A 20,423-nucleotide genomic window follows, 5' to 3' on the forward strand; every position below is an offset into this window, starting at 1 on the left:
TGGCCTAAGAATTGGCTTGGTGAGATAACATTGTTTGCACCTCCTCAATTATTTCAGTGATTCTAATCTAGACATTTCTTGAATCTACTGCCCAATGTAACAGGTTTTTCAGAGTGCATCACTTTTTGATTCTCTCACTGTTCGTGAAAATGTCGGGTTTCTGTTGTAAGATATTTGTCTTTATAATTAGTTTTTGTTTCATTGTTATCAATTGTATTTCATGTTTAAGTTATTGGTACAATAAATTGCTATTGTATAAATTTGTGATTTTAGAACTTGAAATAATAATATTGTTTCTCATTCGGTATATGTGTTATTTTTTTTCTATGTCTGATTTTATATTTTATAATAATTGTTTTTTATTATATATATTTATGATTTCAGATTTCATACAATAATATTTTTATGAATTTGTAAAATCATTTTACAGTATAAAATAAGTTTAAATAAAATAAATGGGTCGTGCATCGCACGTGGGTGATACTAGTTAAGTGTTAAAGGGGAGTAATCAAATGCTAACTCACTCTCTAATTACTAACTACAACTAATTTAAGACTATAAGATTTTAGAAATATAGTGGTCTAAAATTTTCCACGTGTAGTTTTCGTTTCTATTAATTAAATCGAAAAAGATAAAAAAAAACTTTCATTATGATATTATTGATTAGTTATTATATATAATAATACAATTATAACTATTGTTACATGGAATATTATAATCATATAATAATAATAATTATTATTATTATATTTACAAATATTATAATTAAATAAATTTTATAATTTAAAATTTCATTATGATTTTATTGATTAATTATTATTTTTAAAATATTATGATTAATAATAATAATAATAATGATGATAATGATAATAATAATAATAATAATAATAATAATAATAATAATAATAATAATAATAATAATAATAATAATAATAATAATAATAATATATTGCATTTAAATATGTAAGAATCCTAAAACTGAGAAAAAGAATATCTAACTTTCCTTGTTTTCGGGATTTTAATTACTTTCCCAGGTTGATTAAAAATCGAAACAAACAAAGGAATTTAAAATTTAAGAAATCGGATTATTTTTTCAAATAGAATCCTAGTAGCCAAATATGGCCTATGTTTTTGGAATTCTTTGATTAATGTGGAGTAATAAATATTGGAATTTAAAATTAAAACAAATCAAATTAATTTCTCAACAGAATCCTAACAAGCATGCCCATAATAATTAACTACATATACGAATTTACAACATAATCATAGTCAAAATCATCAATTCGACGTAGAATATTAATAATTGTGAAATACAGTTATATTTTACTAGTTTTAATATTAGTGGATAATCTTATCGTCAATATCACAAACCATTCTGTTTTGTTTATCATAAATTTTATCCGTCAATTCAAGATGTGTAATGGAGACTATAGATGTGTATTAATAGTCCACACCGATCAAAGAGCGAGTAATACTGGCATCATATTTTCTTCGTTCACGAATAGGAGTCCCAATTCATAGTTTCATAAATGATAAAGAAACTTCATATTTCACTAATTCATTTTGACTCACGTATCATTTAAAATTAATAAATATAAATGGAAATTCATATTCCATTAACTTTCTTTCATCTTTTTTTCTTAGGGCATTAGCAATGGTAGCCTATTTCCGGAGTCCATGTCAGGTCTATCTCCATTTTTTCCCGTCACGTCAGTATACTCATCTCATAGCATATCTCCTTGCAATGGGAGCCCATCTCATTTCCACGTCATCGCTATTTTTATATATTTCACTAAACAAATAAAAAACAAGATAAAGATAGATAAAAAAAACATAGAAAACAACATATACACGCATCAATCGGACTCGGGTTCGGGCTCGTCCACCTCGACAAGCAAGTTCGAAAACTGACCTCCTTGGCCGGCAAACTGGTTCCCATCGCCTGAATTAGTGGACTCATTGGAATTTATTTTGTTAGAGAGAAGTAAAACACTAAAATTGAATAGGGGTGCAGGTGAATTGCGGAATGAGGTAAATATAGTGGGTAGATGAGATGAATTAAAAATAATAATTGATATCAGCACTTCATCAGCCCAACGACCTCGCAATGGAGGCCGATGATGGCCGATAAGTCTATCGGTTGGGGCGATGCAGCGGCCTTCGGGTGGAGGCGGAAGGGTGTGGCCATCGGCTCCCTCTCCACAATGGGAGCCGAGAGGAGGGGGGGCGCTCATTCGGATCGGTCCCCATTGCTAATGCTCTTAATACTTCTTAATATCGGTGCCGGAAAGAAATGAGACTCTTATTCACTGATGGATGAAGTATTTAGTATACCATTTGTCTTATTCAAGATGTCCACTTTTCCTTTTTAATTTGTCCTACTCAAGATATCCAATTTCTATATTTGAAAATAAATCTCTCTCGCAATTCTCTCCTTATTACTCTCTTTGTCCTAGAATATGAGTCCTATTTAGTTATGACACGAGTTTTAAGAAATATAAAGAAAAGTGAGTTGAATGAGTTAGTGGAATACGAGTCACACACATATAAATATTAGTTTTATATTATAACGTGAGTGAAATAAGTTGGTGGAATGTAGGGTCTACTAACTATTTATGGTTAAAGTGAAATATGACTCTTATTGTGGGACGAAGAGAGTAAAATATTCAATCATCTTTTTCTCTTTACTTACCACACCTAACAATTCCTTTTAAAATTCCATACCATTCAAGAATGTAGACATTTTGAGTGGACGGAGGAAGTATTTAACTAAAATACTCCCTCCGTCCCATAATAATTGTCACTCTTATTATGGACACGAGTTTTAAGAAATGTAAAAAAATATTGATTGGAAAAGTTATGGAATGTGGGGTATATTTTTTATATTGGTTTTATAATAAAATGTGATTGAAGTGAGTTAGCAGAATGTGAGATCCATTTACTATTTATGATAAAAATGAGGTGTGATAATTAACGTGGAATGAACTAAAATGGAAAAAAGTGACAATTATCGTAAGAACGACAAAGTATCCATTAACTTAAATTAAATGTGGACCTTAATTAATACTCCCTCCGTCCCCCATAATTTGTCACTATTTGACCCGGCACGGGTTTTAAGAAATGTAGTAGAAAGTGGGTTGAAAAAGTTAGTGGCATGTGAGTTCTACTTTTATATATTAGTTTTATAATAAAATATGAGTGAGAATGAGTTAGTGGAATATGAGGTCCACTACCAAAAATGGTAAAAGTGAAGAGCATCTCCAATGGCAATAGGTCAGCCACAGGCTAACCACTCTCTCTCCCTGCCACGTCATCAGCACTAAAAATCTACCTGCCACATCATCATTTTAATCGAATAGGCTAGCCTAAGGCCAGTCACAGGCTAACCGCAATAAAAATAATTAAAAAACAACTATATTTACGGAATTAAATTTAGGATAAATTACGGAATTAAATTTACGAGACATTTAAGGGAAAATTCATTAATTTCATTTAAAAAAAGTACATTCATTTAAAAAAAATTACATAATAAAGAAAACTATCGCCGTGCAGTCTTCCGTGACCACAACTCTTCAATTATATCCTTTTGGAGTTGAATATGAGCATCAACTTGACGCATGTCGGCATGTGCCTGGAGACGGTCGGCTTCATCGTGAGGTACCCCCCTTCGTACGTTGGGGGTGGCCATGCTGTGGCTTGGACCGGCTGCATCAGTATCGTCATTGGCCCAACTAGTCAGTTGTACGTCTTCGTCTTCGACGATCATGTTGTGCATGATAATGCAGGCGTACATTATATCCGCAATGCATTTGACAGTTGGACCCTTAATTGCCGCCCATCGAGACTGGAGCACACCAAATGCGCGCTCCACATCCTTGCGCGCCGACTCCTGCCGTTCCGCAAAGTAGGCCTTCTTGTCATCCGCCGCGTGCCTGATCGTCTTCACAAAGACAGGCCACCTAGGGTATATCCCATCCGCCAAGTAGTAGCCCATATCATGCCGGTTGCCGTTGGCCACAAATGAGACGGCTAGACCGATGCCCTGACACTTCTCGTTGAAGAGGGGCGGCGAGTTGAGGACGTTGAGGTCGTTGTTCGACCCGGCTACCCCAAAATACGCATGCCAGATCCACAGCCGGTAATCAGCTACGGCCTCGAGGATCATCGTGGGATTCTTTCCCTTGTAGCCGGTCGTGTAGGCCTCCTTCCAGGCAGTTGGACAGTTCTTCCACTCCCAATGCATACAATCTATGCTGCCTAACATCCCGGGGAACCCATGCTGCTCCCCGTGCATCTGCATCAGATCCTGACAATCTTGGGGGGTAGGGCTTCGAAGGTACTGATCACTGAAAATTTGAATCACGCCCTGACAGAAATACATCAGACATTCCAGGGCCGTCGACTCACCGATGTGGAGGTACTCATCCCACATGTCTGCCACGCCTCCGTACGCCAACTGCCTGATTGCCGCCGTGCACTTTTGAATAGAGGTGTGGCCGGGCCTGCCAGCCGCATCGTGCCTGAAGCGGAAATACAAATATCGACGCTCCAAAGCGTCAACGATACGCATAAACAACTCCCTGCACATTCTAAAACGCCATCTGAACATGTTTGCGGGAAACCGCGGGTTCTCTGAGAAGTAGTCGTCATATAGCCGCTGATGTGCAGCTACGTGATCCCAATCAATCACTACTCGGCGGTGGACAACGAGAGGAGGGCAAGGTACCGCCTGCTGTTCGACCCTTCGCACGTACCGCTCTATCTCGCGGTTCATGTAGGCCTCTATAGCCTCGTTCATCCGCCGTTTGTAATCCTCAGTATCCCCACCACTACCACCACCACTGCTACCACCCGCGTTACTCATTGTTGCTATTGTACAGAAATTTAGAGAGAGAGAAAACTCGTTAAAACAAGTGGTGCAAATGAAAATGAAACTTAAATCGCATATATATATAGTTTTTCAAAAATATTCAAAAAATAAAAATAAAAAATGGGCGCTGGCCGATCGCTCGCCGATCGGCACGCCACAATGGCGGCCATCGCATCGGCCAGCGCCTGGAAATCAGCGTGCGCTCACCGGTTTGTATGCCGAAATGCCGTTGGCCGGTTCCAATAGTTCGGCTAGCCGACCGGCTAACGATGCGAATCAGCTAGCCGGTGGGCTAGCCGCTATTGGATATGCTCGAAAGGTGACAAATTTTTAGGACGGAAGGAGTAGTATTATTAAAATAATAAATTACGAGAAAGTATCTATTAACTTAAATTAAATGTGGACCTTAATTAATATTATTAAACTAATAAATTACAATGACATGATGGTGAGCGATATGTGGGGCCGTGAAAGAATCGGGGTGGGCCCCAGGACACGTCCGCGCCAACGGATTACGCTCCGCGAAACCAAACCAGAGGAAGAAGGATTATCTCGACAAGAATGGGACCCACCAGCCTCCACCGCCGGGGTGAAATCTGGCGGTGAAAACCTCATCGAGCCTCTCTTTCACCGCTCCCACTGCCCAAGGCCTAGATTCAGTGTAAATCTCACTCATAGTTAGTTAGCTAGATAGATCGCTGAGGGGTCCCTGCGTAATTTCCCAATTTATCAAGCCCTGTTCATGGCAAACCTCGAAACTCGTATTTCCCCTATAAATTCTCACTGCCAACATTCCGCACGCCTCCTCTCTCTCCCTCTCTTACTCTTTCAAATCGGAGAATCACGCCGGAATAGATTCCATTCCAATTCCGCCATCTCATTAGATTATTATTTCAGGTGCATTGATCAATCTCTCTGTGTTTCTCTCATTTCTTTATTCAAATTGCGCCTTTGTCTCAGATCAATGCGTATTACTACTTGAATTTATCGGAAAGTACTTTTTATTTTGTTTTGAATTATTTCGAGGTGCTTATTGATTTCAGTGATTGATCCGAAATGCTAGTGAATGAAAATTGATATCTTTTGATCCGTTGCTTCTATTGCAATTTGCTATTGGTTGATTGCAAGCTGGTGAAGCTGCTTTGATTTTGATTGAGCTCCTGTAAAAAATGGGAGATTTTTTTGGGCAACTGATGATGACACCTCTTCTCTCCATTGGCTTTGTTCGATACTTTTCATAATTTGGAAATATTGTCCCTATCTGTATGATTGTGAGATGCACCATCACTCCACCAGCTTATAGATTCTTTTTTCTATTAAGAAATGATGCTCTGTGATCTATACGCTTTCATGTTTTGTTTCATGCTTATTCACAAGAGAACCTTATTTATTAAAGGTGAAAACAGTCATTTTCATTCCATTGATTTCCATTTCTTCTCCCTATATTGTCTATGATGCTTTTTTCCCTTAAGCTTATCCATGTTACTTTTCCTTTTCTTCTTTGATTTTGCAGTGAACGCTTAAAATGGGTTCAAAAGCAGTTGAAAATTTGATAGAGGCTTCATCAGATGTCCATTTTTCTGGGTTTCATTTAAAAAACACAGGTCCAAGTAAATTAGTAGCCGAACAACCAACCACCTCTACGACTGAAAATATGAAGCAGCCCTTTGTCATAGGTGGTGCAACCATATAATTTCTTCCAGTAATAGCCAAATTTTAGGTTTTTATAATTTTCTTATATTCTTGTGTTCATCAGCATTGTGTTTTGGTGTTGATGCAATTTGGCATTCTGTTTTGCGTTCATTAGCATCTTCTTTGTATATCTGGAGAAGAAGATGATAGCTGCCATATAAATTGCTGACTTAAAAAATCTCAAGAATTTGCATGATATGTGTGAAATCTGGTTCACTTGAAGAAAAGTTATTTCATCACAACCCTGGATTCAAATGATAACAAGTCACATTTCAAGGTAGTGACTGCAACATATATGAATGTTTAAGAAGATCATTGGACTGCATGAACCAGGACTAGGAAAAAAGGATACAACTTTCCAGTTACTTCATGGGCTTGTTTGGTGTGCATGGTAGGGGCTTTCCTAGTTGCGCAAACCACTTGATCTGGCTGCTCTGGATTTGAAATGATAAACAACTGCAGGTGGTGTATGACCTATTATTACTGATCTATGTTTGTTGCTTCAAAAAGTTTTTGAAATCTCACGAGGCATCTCTTCAGTAAACTATGATAAACTTCCTGTTTTTTGGTATCCTGGTTTGCTAGAGTTGAAGTGCGATTGGCCTATTATAGGCTCTTATTTCTTTCTTTCTTGATCATTTAGAATGGAATTGGGCATGTCTAAATTATTTTTTTGTAATAAAATAGAAGTGCTCCATGTTGATCCTTTGATATGATGTATGCGTATCAGGAGTTGCTGGTGGTGCAGCTTCAGGGAAAACTACAGTCTGTGATATGATTATAGAACAGCTTCGTGATCAACGTGTTGTACTTGTCAATCAGGTACCCTATACATTTTCCTATGCCTAGAGATGCTTGTCGACCTTCTGAAATCTAATGTTTTAGTAGGAACTAGGAAGAATTAACATCGTAACCTACCTCATACATTCTATGTTTACTCTTTGATGGTTCTATTTTCAATTTGGTGTATTCGTGCCTCCCATCATCCTAAAGTTAATAATTACTCATTTGTGGAAATCATATTCCTTTCAAACAATGGTTCTGTTGACAGGTATGGACTTTGACATGCCTCGGATATGTTTAGTGCAGCCATTACTCTTATTTTCCTTGAGAATCCTTTAAAATTGCCACCATTCACTAAATTAAATTTCAATATGAGTTCGATCATATATATTTATCTTGTGTTTCTTTGCTTGTTGTGCCCCCATGTATCTCTGCATACTTAAATAAGGATTAGAAACTAATGTGCATTTCAGGACATTATTTATTTACTTCTAGTATTATGCTCTAGAAGCTTCTTAATCTGTTTCTTCTCTTATTCCAGGACTCCTTTTATCACAACTTGAAACCAGATGAACTTAAAAAAGTTCATGATTACAATTTTGACCACCCTGGTGGGTACTTTCTTAACTTTGAAAGCTTTTATTCTTTTCTTCATAATTTTTTGTCTCTAGTCTAGGCACCTGTTTATTTAAGATTAGTTGTATTCTTATTAGGAAAAACACTCTTTACTGGAATGTTCATTGTAAAGGTTGAATTTGCTATAAATTTCCACTTAAGAGACATCTCCATTTTTTTAATGTTCATGTGGCAGCATTCTATACTTTCAGTGCATTATTCTCATGCTCAATCCGATGTGAGTTTCATGTTTGTCAAAACTTTTGCCACCATAACAAGATCTTCTCAGCTGTATACATCATGAGCTAGACAGAAATTCTAGGAAAACCTAAAACTAGTAAGAGAACAGTAGCCAATGGAAAGCCTTCTTAATTTCATTTACCTAGATAAGTCAGAGATTGCCACTTTGCTGAATTTATCAGTTGCATTTTCTGGTTTGATCATACAGGAATTTTAATGCTTACTTATTCATTTTGGTCCAGATGCATTCGACACAGAACAGTTATTGAGTATAATGGAGAAACTGAAATATGGACAGGCAGTTGATATTCCAAGATATGATTTCAAGAGTTATAAAAATGATGTCTCCCCTCCTCGAAGAGTAATTGTTTTCATCTTTGCAAAATTTCTATTCTTTTGTTTTCTTTTCTGTTCTTTCTTGCTGCATCTATGGAAGCATGGAACCCTTTTTCTGAGTAAGCATCTATTGAACCGAATCACTTTTGGTTATTTTGCCAGGTGAATCCCTCCGACGTTATTATTTTAGAAGGAATACTCATCTTTCATGATCAAAGGGTTCGAGATTTTATGAATATGAAAATATTTGTGGATACAGGTTTTTCTCTTATTCTCTCAGTATTGGCCCATTCACATGCATTAGGTCTGTATATTTAAAAGTCCTAATTATGACATCTTTCAAAGTAAATTGAGATTTATGACAAAGACATGCTACATCTAACAATTGAAGGAAGTTCTCGCAACATTCTAATCCTCACAACTAGTTTCAGTGGCTTAGTCTAAGTTATGCAGTGGGTTGCTAGGTACTTCATATTATATGCTAGTTGAAGCAGTAAGCTGCAGACTTCCTTGGTTTTCTTGCTTGCCATTTTTTTTTATCTTGTTATAGCTTGTTAAGAGATTGTTTATATGGCTCATAAATTTACCAGTCCTTTGATTCTTATAAATGTCAATATTCTACTCAGATGCTGATGTACGTCTTGCAAGGAGGATAAGACGTGATACAGTAGAGAAGGGTAGAGATATTGGTATGGTACTTGATCAGGTAGGACAACATTCATCTCATTTACAGAATTACTTCCGTTTTGATCACATGCATCTCAGGTAGGAGTAATTGGCTAGTTAGTGCATGTAAAGCTTATTCCTCTCGTTTGTTCAAGTCATTAAGTATATACTGTTCTTTTTAAATTTTAGATGAGATGATTAGGATTCACTCTATGGGGCAGCTCATTTTTTAGAACAAATATGAGATTAATGTTGAGCATAGATATGAGGCTCACTAAAATTTTAGCATTTGTTTTTTGACTTTAAAAATTGACATTACTTGAGGAATTGGTGTTTAATCAAGGTTATGATTTCAATAAACAAAAATAACAATTAATCAACCTAATCAAAATAAACAACATTTATATTTTTTCGCCTTCATGATTTCATTTCTTTATGGTGTATTTCTAAACTGAAGATTGTCTCTAAACTGAAGATTGTCTGAGTTTTCAAGTTTCCCTTTTACTTATTTTTACCATTTTAAAATTGATGCTGAGCTACAATTTATACCTTCGTTTTAATTGTAAATTGAATGAATGTTTGATTATTAACCACCCGGTTTCATTCATATGCAGTACTCAAAATTCGTGAAGCCTGCTTTTGACGATTTTATACTTCCGACGAAAAAGTATGCCGACATTATCATTCCTCGTGGAGGAGACAATCATGTTGCCATTGACTTGATTGTGCAACACATTCGGACTAAACTCGGTCAACATGATCTTTGTAAAATATATCCTAATTTATATGTTATTCAGTCGACTTTTCAGGTAATGTTTCCATCTTGCCAAATCTAAAGTACAACGCTATTACATTTCCTATGTAAATATCATTTTCTACTTGGGAATTTGGAATATCCGTTTTGATACTGTTGATTGAAAATGAAGATTAAATGAAGTTCCACTGTAATCTAACCTTTTTCTTCTGTTTTATGGTCTGGTGATTTTGTCTTCTCTAGATACGAGGTATGCATACACTTATACGCGATGCTCAAACAACGAAACATGACTTTGTCTTTTATTCTGACCGGTTGATCCGATTGGTAGGTTTGTGTGATCTGTTACCTACATTTACATAGAAATAACTTTTGACTCTCTTTATTCAGTGTATACTTGTGCATATTAGGTTGTTGAACATGGTCTTGGGCATCTTCCCTTTACGGAAAAGCAGGTGAACACGCCAACTGGTAAGACACTATCATGTTTATTTAGAATATGTGCTTGGGTCTTAGAAGAACTCTCCATTCGAAGGTCTTATTAGTTATAAGGTGCAAAATAGTTCGGTAGATGAAAAGGCAATTACAGTTGTGAATGGTAAATAAGTTTTTGACATTTATAATCACAATTGGGGTCATATGTTCATAGTGGATATTGATATTGATGCCATGGTAATGAAGTCTATAAGACTCTCTAGTACTTCATGACTTTTTACAGATCATAACACTATCTTTGCATTTCATGTCCAAGACAGTATCTTTTGGTTTGATTTTTAACCTCACTCACTTGACAGTGTGTATTACATCTTTGATTTTTTTTTTTTGTTTTTTTTCAGAATACATTAGAAAATTATGGGTATTTCTTAAAACCCTGTTGTTAATGCAGGATCTGTATACACTGGTGTTGATTTCTGCAAGAGATTATGTGGTGCCTCTGTTATCAGAAGGTAGAATATCATCTCTCGTTCTTATTTATTTGCTAAAGATGGTTTCTTGAGGTCGTTTTGCTTCGACTCTTTTATCCTTTTTTTGCTATGTTTCCTGGTTTTCTAAATGTTCCAAGTATCTGCAGTGGTGAGAGCATGGAGAATGCCCTGCGTGCATGTTGCAAAGGGATCAAAATCGGAAAAATTCTCATTCATAGGGAAGGCGACAACGGCCAACAGGTTGGACGAATACTCTTGGTCAAATAGTCGCCAATCTTTTACGTTTGGTTTTAGTTCAACTAATCAGTACTCTGTGCAGCTGATCTATGAAAAACTGCCATCAGATATCTCGGATAGGCACGTGTTGTTGCTAGATCCAATTCTGGGCACGGGTAAGACTCGTAATTATGCTATCTAGTTGTTTCGTCCAGAGTGTGGCTGATAATAAACCTGTAAATTTGATTCGACAATCAGGAAATTCTGCGGTAGAAGCGATTAGTCTACTTATCAAGAAGGGAGTGCCAGAATGCAACATCATATTCCTGAATCTAATATCTGTAAGTTTTAGATAATAGAATGCAATAAAATTGAAGTTGGGGAATGAGTGGTGATGGTTTGTATATATTTATATATATGCAGGCTCCCCAAGGTATTCATGTGGTGTGCAAGCGATTCCCCCGAGTGAAGATAGTGACATCTGAGATTGAAATTGGTCTCAACGAAGATTATCGAGTCATCCCCGGGATGGGCGAGTTTGGGGACCGTTATTTCGGGACCGACGAAGATTAAACACACACACACAAACACAAATTACCTGAGTCTTACTATTCAGTGGACATGGATACTAGTATTACTTGTTTTTTTGCCATACTACTTCACTTCCTAAATAATTAATTCACATTTCATTTTATAAGGAATTTATTTAAATATATAGTATTGGTGTGAAAAGATCTATTTTGGGGTTTAGCAAAAGAGTGAGGATAATGGAATAACAAGTGATCACTCATTCCTCTATCCCAGAAAGATAACCTTTGATGGGCTAATCCGTTTACACGTTTTCTTCATATGAGTCTATTTAAATTGCTTCTCATTTCATATTATTATTAGCTTCTTCCAACTTATATCCATACAAGCAATGTCTTCCTTCGTTGGAAAATATGCTGGTAATTTCCCTCTCTTTCAGCTAATGTCTTAATATTGTTTTTTAATTAGTGTCTTAATATAAGAAATGAAAACAAAAACTTTTTACTTAATGATTTAATTTGAGAGTTTATGGGAAGAAAAGTGATGTAGTGGAAATGTACATAACATAGATGAACTGATCAAGAACGCCAAGTACATAGCAACCCCGGGCAAGGGCATACTCGCCGCCGACGAGAGCACTGGCACGATCGGGAAGCGTCTATCCAGCATCAACGTCGAGAACATCGAGTCCAACCGGCAAGCCCTCCGCGAGCTCCTCTTCACGGCCCCCTCCGCCCTCACCTACCTCTCGGGCGTCATCCTCTTCGAGGAGACCCTCTACCAGAATACCTCGGACGGCAAGCCCTTTGTCGAGCTCCTCCAGGACAACAACGTTGTCCCGGGGATCAAGGTCGACAAGGGCACTGTCGACCTCGCCGGCACCAACGGCGAGACCACCACCCAGGGCCTCGACTCCCTCGCCGCCCGGTGCCAGCAGTACTACAAGGCCGGGGCCCGCTTCGCCAAGTGGCGCGCGGTCCTCAAGATCGGGCCCACCGAGCCCTCCGAGCTCAGCATCCAGCAGAACGCGCAGGGACTCGCCCGCTACGCCATCATATGCCAGGAGAACGGCCTTGTCCCCATCGTGGAGCCCGAGATCCTCACCGACGGCTCCCACGACATCGACAAATGCGCCGCAGCCACGGAGACCGTGCTTGCCGCGGTCTACAAGGCGCTGAATGATCACCACGTGCTCCTCGAGGGGACGCTCCTCAAGCCCAACATGGTCACTCCTGGCTCCGACAGCCCCAAGGTACATGCTTCATTAATTATCACTATATATATATGTCATAAACGTAAAAATCATGAAATTTGGTCAAACTTGAAAATCATCCATAAAATCATAAAGTGAACATTTATCTCAATTTTTCATTACAAAATATTTCTTAGAATATGTTGTTTTGATGATGTATTTAAGTGAAATTGCTATGTGTCCTCTTAAAATTTTTTAGAGGTCACATTAAATACAATTTCATATAAAAATTAATTATCGCGGGAAAATTGAAAAAAAAAATCTAAATTCACAGTTTTTTCTTCCATTATTTAATGTTGCAGAAACCAAGATTTGAATAAAAATACAGTGCTATGATTTTTCTGGTAATTTGCCCTAAATGAAATTGATTTTTCTCGATTTCACTAGACAGAATACTCCCTCCGTCCCATAAAGATTGCCCCACTTTGACCGGGCACAGATTTTAAGAAATGTAATGAAAAGTGAGTTGAAAAAGTTAGTGGAATGCGAGTCCTACTTTTATATACTCCCTTCGTCCCAAGATAAGTTACTTGTATTCCTTTTTGGGGTGTCCCACTATAAGTGACCTATTTCCATTTTTAGCAAAAAGGCATCTCTCTTACTTTATTCTCTCTTCTCTCCTCTACTTTTCCCTCTCTCATACTTTACTTTCTCCACTTAAACTTATTTAAATACCATTCCTTAAATCCCGTGCCCAAAAGAAGTAGGTCACTTATCTTGGAACGGAGGGAGTATTAGTTTTATAATAAAATGTGAGTAGAAATGAGTTAGTGGAATATGAGGTCCACTACCATAAATGGTAAAAAGTAAAATAGGACAATCTTTGTGGGACGGACTAAAATGAGACAATCTTTGTGGGATGGAGGGAGTAATACGATTTCCTATTTTTATCATGTTAATTTGACGCACATATATTTCAAATTCATGACGTGGTTGAGTTAATTGACGAGTGCATTGAGACAAAATAAGATCAAAATTCATGACTTTTCTCGCAATTTGTCCTAAACGGAAATTGATGCACGTAGGTGAGTGCGGAGGTGATAGCCGAGTACACGGTGAGGGCGCTGCGGAGGACGGTGCCACCAGCAGTGCCGGGGATCGTGTTCCTGTCGGGAGGGCAGAGCGAGGAGGAGGCTACGGTGAACCTGAGCGCGATGAACAAGCTGGAGGTGCTGAAGCCGTGGACGCTGTCCTTCTCGTTCGGGCGGGCGCTGCAGCAGAGCACGCTCAAGACGTGGGCCGGGAAGAAGGAGAACGTGGAGAAGGCGCAGGCCGCGTTCGTGGCCAGGTGCAAGGCCAACTCCGAGGCCACGCTCGGGAAGTACGTTGGCGGGGCCGGCGGCGACTTGGCGGCGCAGAGCTTGTACGAGCAAGGATACAAGTATTGAGAGCTCCGTTTACATATTTATATCTCTTCTTCTCTTTGCATATATATACACTCTTCATAATTCTAATATAACATGTCCTTTTTCAATTTCGTTACTATGAAAATAAAAAAAGATGTTCCAATTGTGTTCCTCAATAAATAAATGGACATGGACTTTTGAGTGTGGTTTATCTTTCACAAATTTCAGTTTTCTTATTTATAATGATATAAGTCCTGTTATGATTGGTACATAAGAAAAATAAGGTACTGTAGATGTGTAAAATAGAGAATCATGCATTAAGAAATTTTTATGAAAATGTTGATTTTATCTTGAAGAATACTACCTTCATATTTTTAGTAGGATCAATAATATTTATTCATTACCTCATAATAATTGGAATCTAAATATGCTATTTTTAATTGTGTTGCAATTTATGGTCCTTGATTCATGAAGAAAATGACAATATATAGTTTTTTAGCAAAACTATTGGACTATGATTATATTTACGGATTCAATATACATTTTCTATTTATAAATGCAACTTTTTTGGTGAGAAATATATTTATACTAATAAAATTTATAAAATGAGTATTTATGCAACATGGGACATATCAAAAGGACTTTTTTTTAAAAATATATTTGAGGATGTGAGAACCATTTTTAGTTTTTGAATGCAGTAGTAAATTAAGAGAGATTGCGATAATGTTTTGTGTTCAATTGAGCATTCACCACTAGGGGTGGCGAAACGGGTTACCTGCGGGTACCCGCACCCGACAAGTTGGGTACCCGTACCCGATTTTAGCTAAATTGGTTATCCCAATACCCGCCCCGTGATATACCGGGATTACCCAATACCCGTGTCGGGTATCCCGTACCCGGCATTGCGGGTACCCGTACCCGACCTGAAATTCGAATAAAAAATTTGAAAACCGTAATAATCGTCAATGTTCCCTAATTTACTTAATTAATATTGATGGTAAACTTTGAATAGATTAAGAATAAAAGTGAGGGGACTCTATAGCTAGTTCCGATGAGTTTTCAATTGTATGTTCGTCGGAATATAAAAATGTTTCAAAAGAACTCTTAGAAACATTTCATTTTCTTCACTCATTTTGGAAAAATAATAATATAAATACCCTTCTCTACATTATTATCTCTCTTACTTTATTTTTTCTTCATTCTAACTATTTATTTTTAATTTTTCAAAATGAATGTGTATATGGCTATTATTATTTAACTATTTATTTTTTTTCTAATTTAACTATTTTAAACGCCTCTATTAATATGGAATGGAGGGAGTATTAAAAATGATATATGACTCTAATACTAATAACAACGGGTATTAACGGGACTAACGGATATACCCGTATGGGTAGTGGGTATATCCGCTACCCGCAAAACTCTAAAACACACTACCCAATCCCGCCCCATTTCCGTTATCGTCGGGTATCGGGTACCCGATACCCGGCGGGTAGCGGGTTGAGATGGGAATTACCCATTACCCGCTATCCATTTTGCCAACCCTATTCCCCACCCTTATACAACAATATACCAGTATCAAATAAATTACTATGTTTGCTCATACAAAAAGAATACTAATAATTAGAATATACAGTTTATTCAACCCTCTCACTTGATAAGCTAGTTTAATGTCTGACAAATTCCAGCTCAATTCTCCACATCCTAAACTCTCTTTATCTTTTTGCTATTTTATTACTCTTCTTGTGCATATGCAACACAATGTGAATATCCCACTATGGATAATTATTTCTCTTCTCTCCTCACAATGAAGTATTCCTTTCATTGTTCCAAAACTTTAGAATACAAAGAGCTATACATAATTTCAGACAAGTATATACTCATAAGAATAAATTGTGGCTTCTTAATATAGTTGCTATATGCTAAAAATGGACTAAAACAACCTATCTCTTGGTTTTGCAAGTGTGGCTTATGTGTAGGCTGGTGGGAGGGCTACTCATATCCATTTGGCAATCTCCATGTAGCCAATAAGAATAATGAATCAATCCCAAATTGAGTGTCACTTTAAAACTTGCTTTAATGTTGTAAACCACTCTGTTCCTTATCACCTCTTTCTGAAACTCCACAGCTACATTTGGTGGCAGATGGACCAACCCGGACACCATATGGACCGGCATCAACCGCGCCTCTCTAGGCCTCAAGTCGAATCCCGGGACATCATGCGTTGCTACTACCACCTCCATCAAGTGGACCTCCACCTTGATGTGCTCGAACCGAACGCTCAGCTTCCTGTTCTGGTTGGAGAAGTTAGCTAGGATGGTGATGTCTGCATTGATGTACTCCGGGAAGTTGAGGAAAACCGCGTTGAGGGTCGCTCCGGGGGTGTCGAACGAAGGGATTCTCGGCTGGACAGCGACGAAGATGACTAGGATGGCGATGCAGAGGAAGATGATGAGGAGGCTGAATATGACGCAGAGGATCGCGGCGCACCATATTGTGGGGGTGGTCGCGCGCGGCTTTCTCAGGATGGCTCGCTCTCTCGCTCGCGCCTTGCTGCTGTGTAGGAGCGTGTCGGGCGTGGCGAGCTTCGGGAGGACAATTTGGTAGATGGGGGAGAGCTTGGATTGCTTGACTGAGGGTGGTGTGTTGGGGTGTGTTGGGGATGTTGGAACAGAGTCCATTCTGTTTTAGCCTTTGGGAAAAGAGGCATTCATCAAGAATGTGTGTGTTGTGTGTGTTAAATAATAGGGAGAGAGGAAGGGGGGAAATGAAATGGAATAAACTAAGCAAAGTGTAAAGTTGCTTTTGAATGTGGTGTAGTTTGAATTTATGTAAGGCCAAAGGAGATGTGCATGTTTGTGGGGTTTCTACTTTTGATGAAATTGTGATTGTTGAGGAAGATCAACGGTGGGATGGTGATGTTGTCACTTTAGTGCCACCACTTTTTGATAGTTAGGCGATATGCTTAGTCATGAAGAAATAGAAGAGAGTAGCCAATGTGATTAAGGTAACTCGGTAATAGTTGTACAATTGGTTACTTTGGTGTGCCATCTACCAATCTTGAATTTGACTTTATTGGATAAATGTACTCCCCCGGTATCCAAGGTTTGAAAATAGTTAAAGTGGAGAGAAAATAAAGTAAAATAAAAAAATTACAGAAAAGTCTTATCTATATTATTTTATTTTTTATTTTACTTTTCTTCTATTTTGAATATTTATAATTATTATTTTAAAATGAATGCGCAAGATGAAATGTCTCTAACAGAGAGAATATAACTTAGCCAGGTTATTTGTTTGGGGTAGCGTTACATTTTTAGCTACTATAATGAGTGTCGATTTTGGATCTTTAATCAACAAGTGCATTTGAAATTTAAATTAGATTTAATATATATTAAACTTTGAATAGGAATTTTGGCCCGACAAGTAATGCCAATTATACGGGACCTGCCACAATCGACTTTGTTGAAAACAGTGAAATAAAGGTTAATTGTGAAAAATCACTACTCAGAAATAAATAAACTCGCGTAACAAATTTGCATCAAATTAAATTTAATTCAACTTTTGAAAGTTGAAAATCAAAGTCAACTCAGAATTTGTTTAAAAAATACTCCTCGTCCACCTTAAAAAAACCATTTTGTCATTTTGATTGTCCGCAACTTATAGAATCATTTACTTTAGTCCATTTTTAACATGCGGACCTCACATTCTATTAATTTTTTACACTCACAATTCAATACATAAAATTAATATTTTAAATGGGGTTCACATTCTATTCACCTTCTCTCTTACTTTTCTTTACAAAGTCCAATAATTACTTAAAACCCGTGCCGAGTTACAAGAGATCTTTAAATGGTGGACAGAGTATTATCGCAGGCTACGTTTAATTTTGAAATGTAGAACCTTAGAAAAATTGACAAATCTTTTCTAGATTCATGTTAGTTTAGAAAAGTTTTTAATCAAACGAAACTGAACTTGGAATATAGTCGAACCGAACAAAATATTGATTTTTTATTTTATTCTTTTACGAGGGAACATCTTTTTAGGTCCACGAACTTTGCCAAAGTATTATTTTAGGTCCGTGAATTTTGAAAATATCATTTTAGGTCCGTGAACTACAAGTTAATATCATTTGAAGTATTTTGAATTTTTTCGGACAAAAATGTCCTCAAGGCCTTCAAAGGGCAATTTGGACAATTCTTTCGCTACTCATCTTGCGTCAAAGACCTAGAGTCCAACATTTTTTTAACTACTAGTACTATTTAATTCAGTTACCATCCAAATTGCATTTAAATATAATTAAAATTTGCCGTAAAAAATATGTGTTAGTTTTTCAATTATTTGATGACCAATTATTTAATGATAGTGAATTGGGACTTGATACTTTATTTTATTTTTTTCAATCGAAACTGCATTTTAATACTTACTATAGGTGATGGGTGAATTCTATTTAGTTTATTTGTTTTGAAATTAGATAGCTATTAATTTTGATTGTCATTCGGAGATGAAATTCAAAATGGAGATCAATTAAATTTAACATCTAAATTGAATTCAAATATAAAACTTTGCCGTTAAAAATTATTGGATTCTATGTCTCTGACGCAAGATGATTGGCGAAAGAATTGTCCAAATTAACCCGTAGTTGATGGACCTAAAATGATATTTTCAAAGTTTACGGACCTAAAATGATACTTCGACAAAGTTTATGTAATTAAAAAGATAGTTCCTTTTTTTTTATTTATAAGCCCAAAAGGTCTAGGCACATTAGACCAAACCACACCCGCCCAGGTCCATAAACTAGTCCGGAAACTCAAGGTTATACAAGTAGTTGAAGTTAAGGAAGTAGCAACTAAAAAATTCGATTGAATTTGATCCGATTTGAAATCGTCTACACCAAATATTTTAACCCAAAATCAGATATATCGCCCATATGGACAACCCTATTACCATGCAATTTTTTACTAATATAAATGCACTTTATTCAAAAAAATAAATTATAACAATAAGTGCATGTTTGGTAGGGTTTGATAACTCATCTAGAGATGAAATTCTATTATCAACCCTACCAAATATGTTAAAAGAATACTGGAAGGATATTACTACAAGAATAGTTTTTTAAGCAGTATAGTATTGTTAGTTGATTAACAACAAAATATGTGCTATTTTAGAATGCATGTAATAGTTTGAGATGATCATGATAGTTTTCTTTGACATAATTGGTTTGCTTAAGTTTTAATTACTCCATCTGTCCCAAGATAAGTGAGTCATTTTATTTTTTAAGCAAAAAATCTGATCTCTTACTTTATTCTCAACATTATTCTCTCTTTTACTTTATTATTTATCAACTTTAACTATTTATCATCACTTTTATAAAACGAGAGTGCAAAAGTAACCGGGACTCTAAAGTGAGACGGAGAGAGTATTACAAATAAAATAAACTTCAATATGGATAAATGACCAAATTTCTATGGGACCTTGTTGAAGGCGACCATGAGTTTGTTCCCTACACTGCTACACATAGAGTCATAGACGCATGTCACCTTGCAACTTTTTTCAAAATTAAATAGCGCACCTTGACACTGGAATTGTCATTTTATCTTTATGGGTCCATTAAATATAATTATAGAAATTCAATGCATATAAATTGTGATTGTTTATTAAAAATGATAATGATGAAAACACATTTTCTTAGAAAAAAAATTAAACTGAGTTGTGGTCTGGCGCCTTGCAAAGCAACTTGGCCGGACCAAAAGTGAGTCTCCACCGATCCTCCGCCCTCGCTGCAACACACGGACTGGACGAACCCCTACTTTCGTGGTGCGGCCACAATACCCTCATCAATCTTATCATTACTCTTAGCTAGACAAATACTATTACTACATTAAATATTTTATATAGTCTGCGATTCGGAGTTTTATTTATTTATTTTTATTTCAATCCGTATGTGAGTTCGTTTTATTTATTTATTTTTGTTTCAATCCGTCTGTGAGTTCCCCATTACTTCACTTTTTTTAAAAAATTTCAATCTGTATGTTAGTTCCCCATTAATTTTACTATCAATAATAAGTTTACTAAATTACTATACACACATTCTATAATAATTTTGTACTTATATTTCTTGAAACTAGTTTGATGAACAGAGTGGTACTTGAGTAATAGGAAAATGTAACGATTCGTATTTCACACAACAGAAAAATGTCCT

At 36.6% G+C, this 20,423-nt stretch overlaps 3 protein-coding genes across 5 annotated transcripts; 2 read left to right on the forward strand and 1 right to left on the reverse strand.

Moving 5' to 3' along the window:
• The first annotated feature begins 5,472 nt into the window (after window positions 1–5,472).
• On the forward strand, window positions 5,473–11,795 carry LOC125217705 (uridine kinase-like protein 3). Of its 3 annotated transcripts, none has more exons than XM_089056495.1 (16): window positions 5,984–6,266; window positions 6,384–6,546; window positions 6,896–7,024; window positions 7,293–7,384; window positions 7,887–7,956; window positions 8,443–8,561; window positions 8,699–8,795; window positions 9,163–9,242; window positions 9,817–10,011; window positions 10,200–10,283; window positions 10,367–10,427; window positions 10,843–10,903; window positions 11,029–11,122; window positions 11,202–11,274; window positions 11,357–11,439; window positions 11,522–11,795. In XM_089056495.1, the coding sequence occupies exons 4-16, from the start codon at window positions 7,337–7,339 to the stop codon at window positions 11,669–11,671; spliced, it is 1,215 nt and encodes a 404-aa protein (XP_088912621.1). In that variant the 5' UTR covers window positions 5,984–6,266; window positions 6,384–6,546; window positions 6,896–7,024; window positions 7,293–7,336; the 3' UTR covers window positions 11,672–11,795. The 3 variants fall into 3 exon arrangements, with proteins under 3 accessions (XP_047975183.1, XP_088912621.1, XP_047975184.1); XM_048119227.2 differs by having other exon boundaries at window positions 6,958–7,024; XM_048119226.2 differs by lacking the exons at window positions 5,984–6,266; window positions 6,896–7,024 and adding an exon at window positions 5,473–5,767.
• An 85-nt stretch (window positions 11,796–11,880) lies between these two features.
• On the forward strand, window positions 11,881–14,352 carry LOC125217706 (fructose-bisphosphate aldolase 5, cytosolic). The gene is made up of 3 exons (XM_048119228.2): window positions 11,881–12,045; window positions 12,196–12,878; window positions 13,904–14,352. Exons 1-3 carry the CDS (start codon window positions 12,018–12,020, stop codon window positions 14,264–14,266), a joined length of 1,074 nt encoding a protein of 357 aa, XP_047975185.1. The 5' UTR covers window positions 11,881–12,017; the 3' UTR covers window positions 14,267–14,352.
• A 1,636-nt stretch (window positions 14,353–15,988) lies between these two features.
• Window positions 15,989–17,001, reverse strand: LOC125217707 (uncharacterized). Its single transcript, XM_048119229.1, has one exon. The coding sequence runs from the start codon at window positions 16,903–16,905 to the stop codon at window positions 16,168–16,170; it is 738 nt and encodes a 245-aa protein (XP_047975186.1). The 5' UTR covers window positions 16,906–17,001; the 3' UTR covers window positions 15,989–16,167.
• Window positions 17,002–20,423: the final 3,422 nt, after the last annotated feature.

Source organism: Salvia hispanica, chromosome 1 (assembly GCF_029641045.1).
Source record: "Salvia hispanica isolate PSC_SH4W2 chromosome 1, Shi_PSC_v1, whole genome shotgun sequence".
Classification (NCBI taxonomy): Eukaryota; Viridiplantae; Streptophyta; class Magnoliopsida; order Lamiales; family Lamiaceae; genus Salvia; species Salvia hispanica.

Excerpts from the sequence above, each read along its gene's own strand:
- LOC125217707 (XM_048119229.1), bottom strand. The coding sequence starts at position 16,905 with ATGGACTCTGTTCCAACATCCCCAACACACCCCAACACACCACCCTCA.
- LOC125217706 (XM_048119228.2), top strand. The coding sequence starts at position 12,018 with ATGTCTTCCTTCGTTGGAAAATATGCTG. Across the intron at positions 12,046-12,195 it reads CTTCGTTGGAAAATATGCTG|ATGAACTGATCAAGAACGCC; the intron begins GTAATTTCCCTC and ends TACATAACATAG. Across the intron at positions 12,879-13,903 it reads CTGGCTCCGACAGCCCCAAG|GTGAGTGCGGAGGTGATAGC; the intron begins GTACATGCTTCA and ends TGATGCACGTAG.
- LOC125217705 (XM_048119226.2), top strand. The coding sequence starts at position 6,396 with ATGGGTTCAAAAGCAGTTGAAAATTTGATAGAGGCTTCATCAGATGTC. Across the intron at positions 8,562-8,698 it reads ATGTCTCCCCTCCTCGAAGA|GTGAATCCCTCCGACGTTAT; the intron begins GTAATTGTTTTC and ends TTATTTTGCCAG. Across the intron at positions 11,275-11,356 it reads AGATCCAATTCTGGGCACGG|GAAATTCTGCGGTAGAAGCG; the intron begins GTAAGACTCGTA and ends TTCGACAATCAG.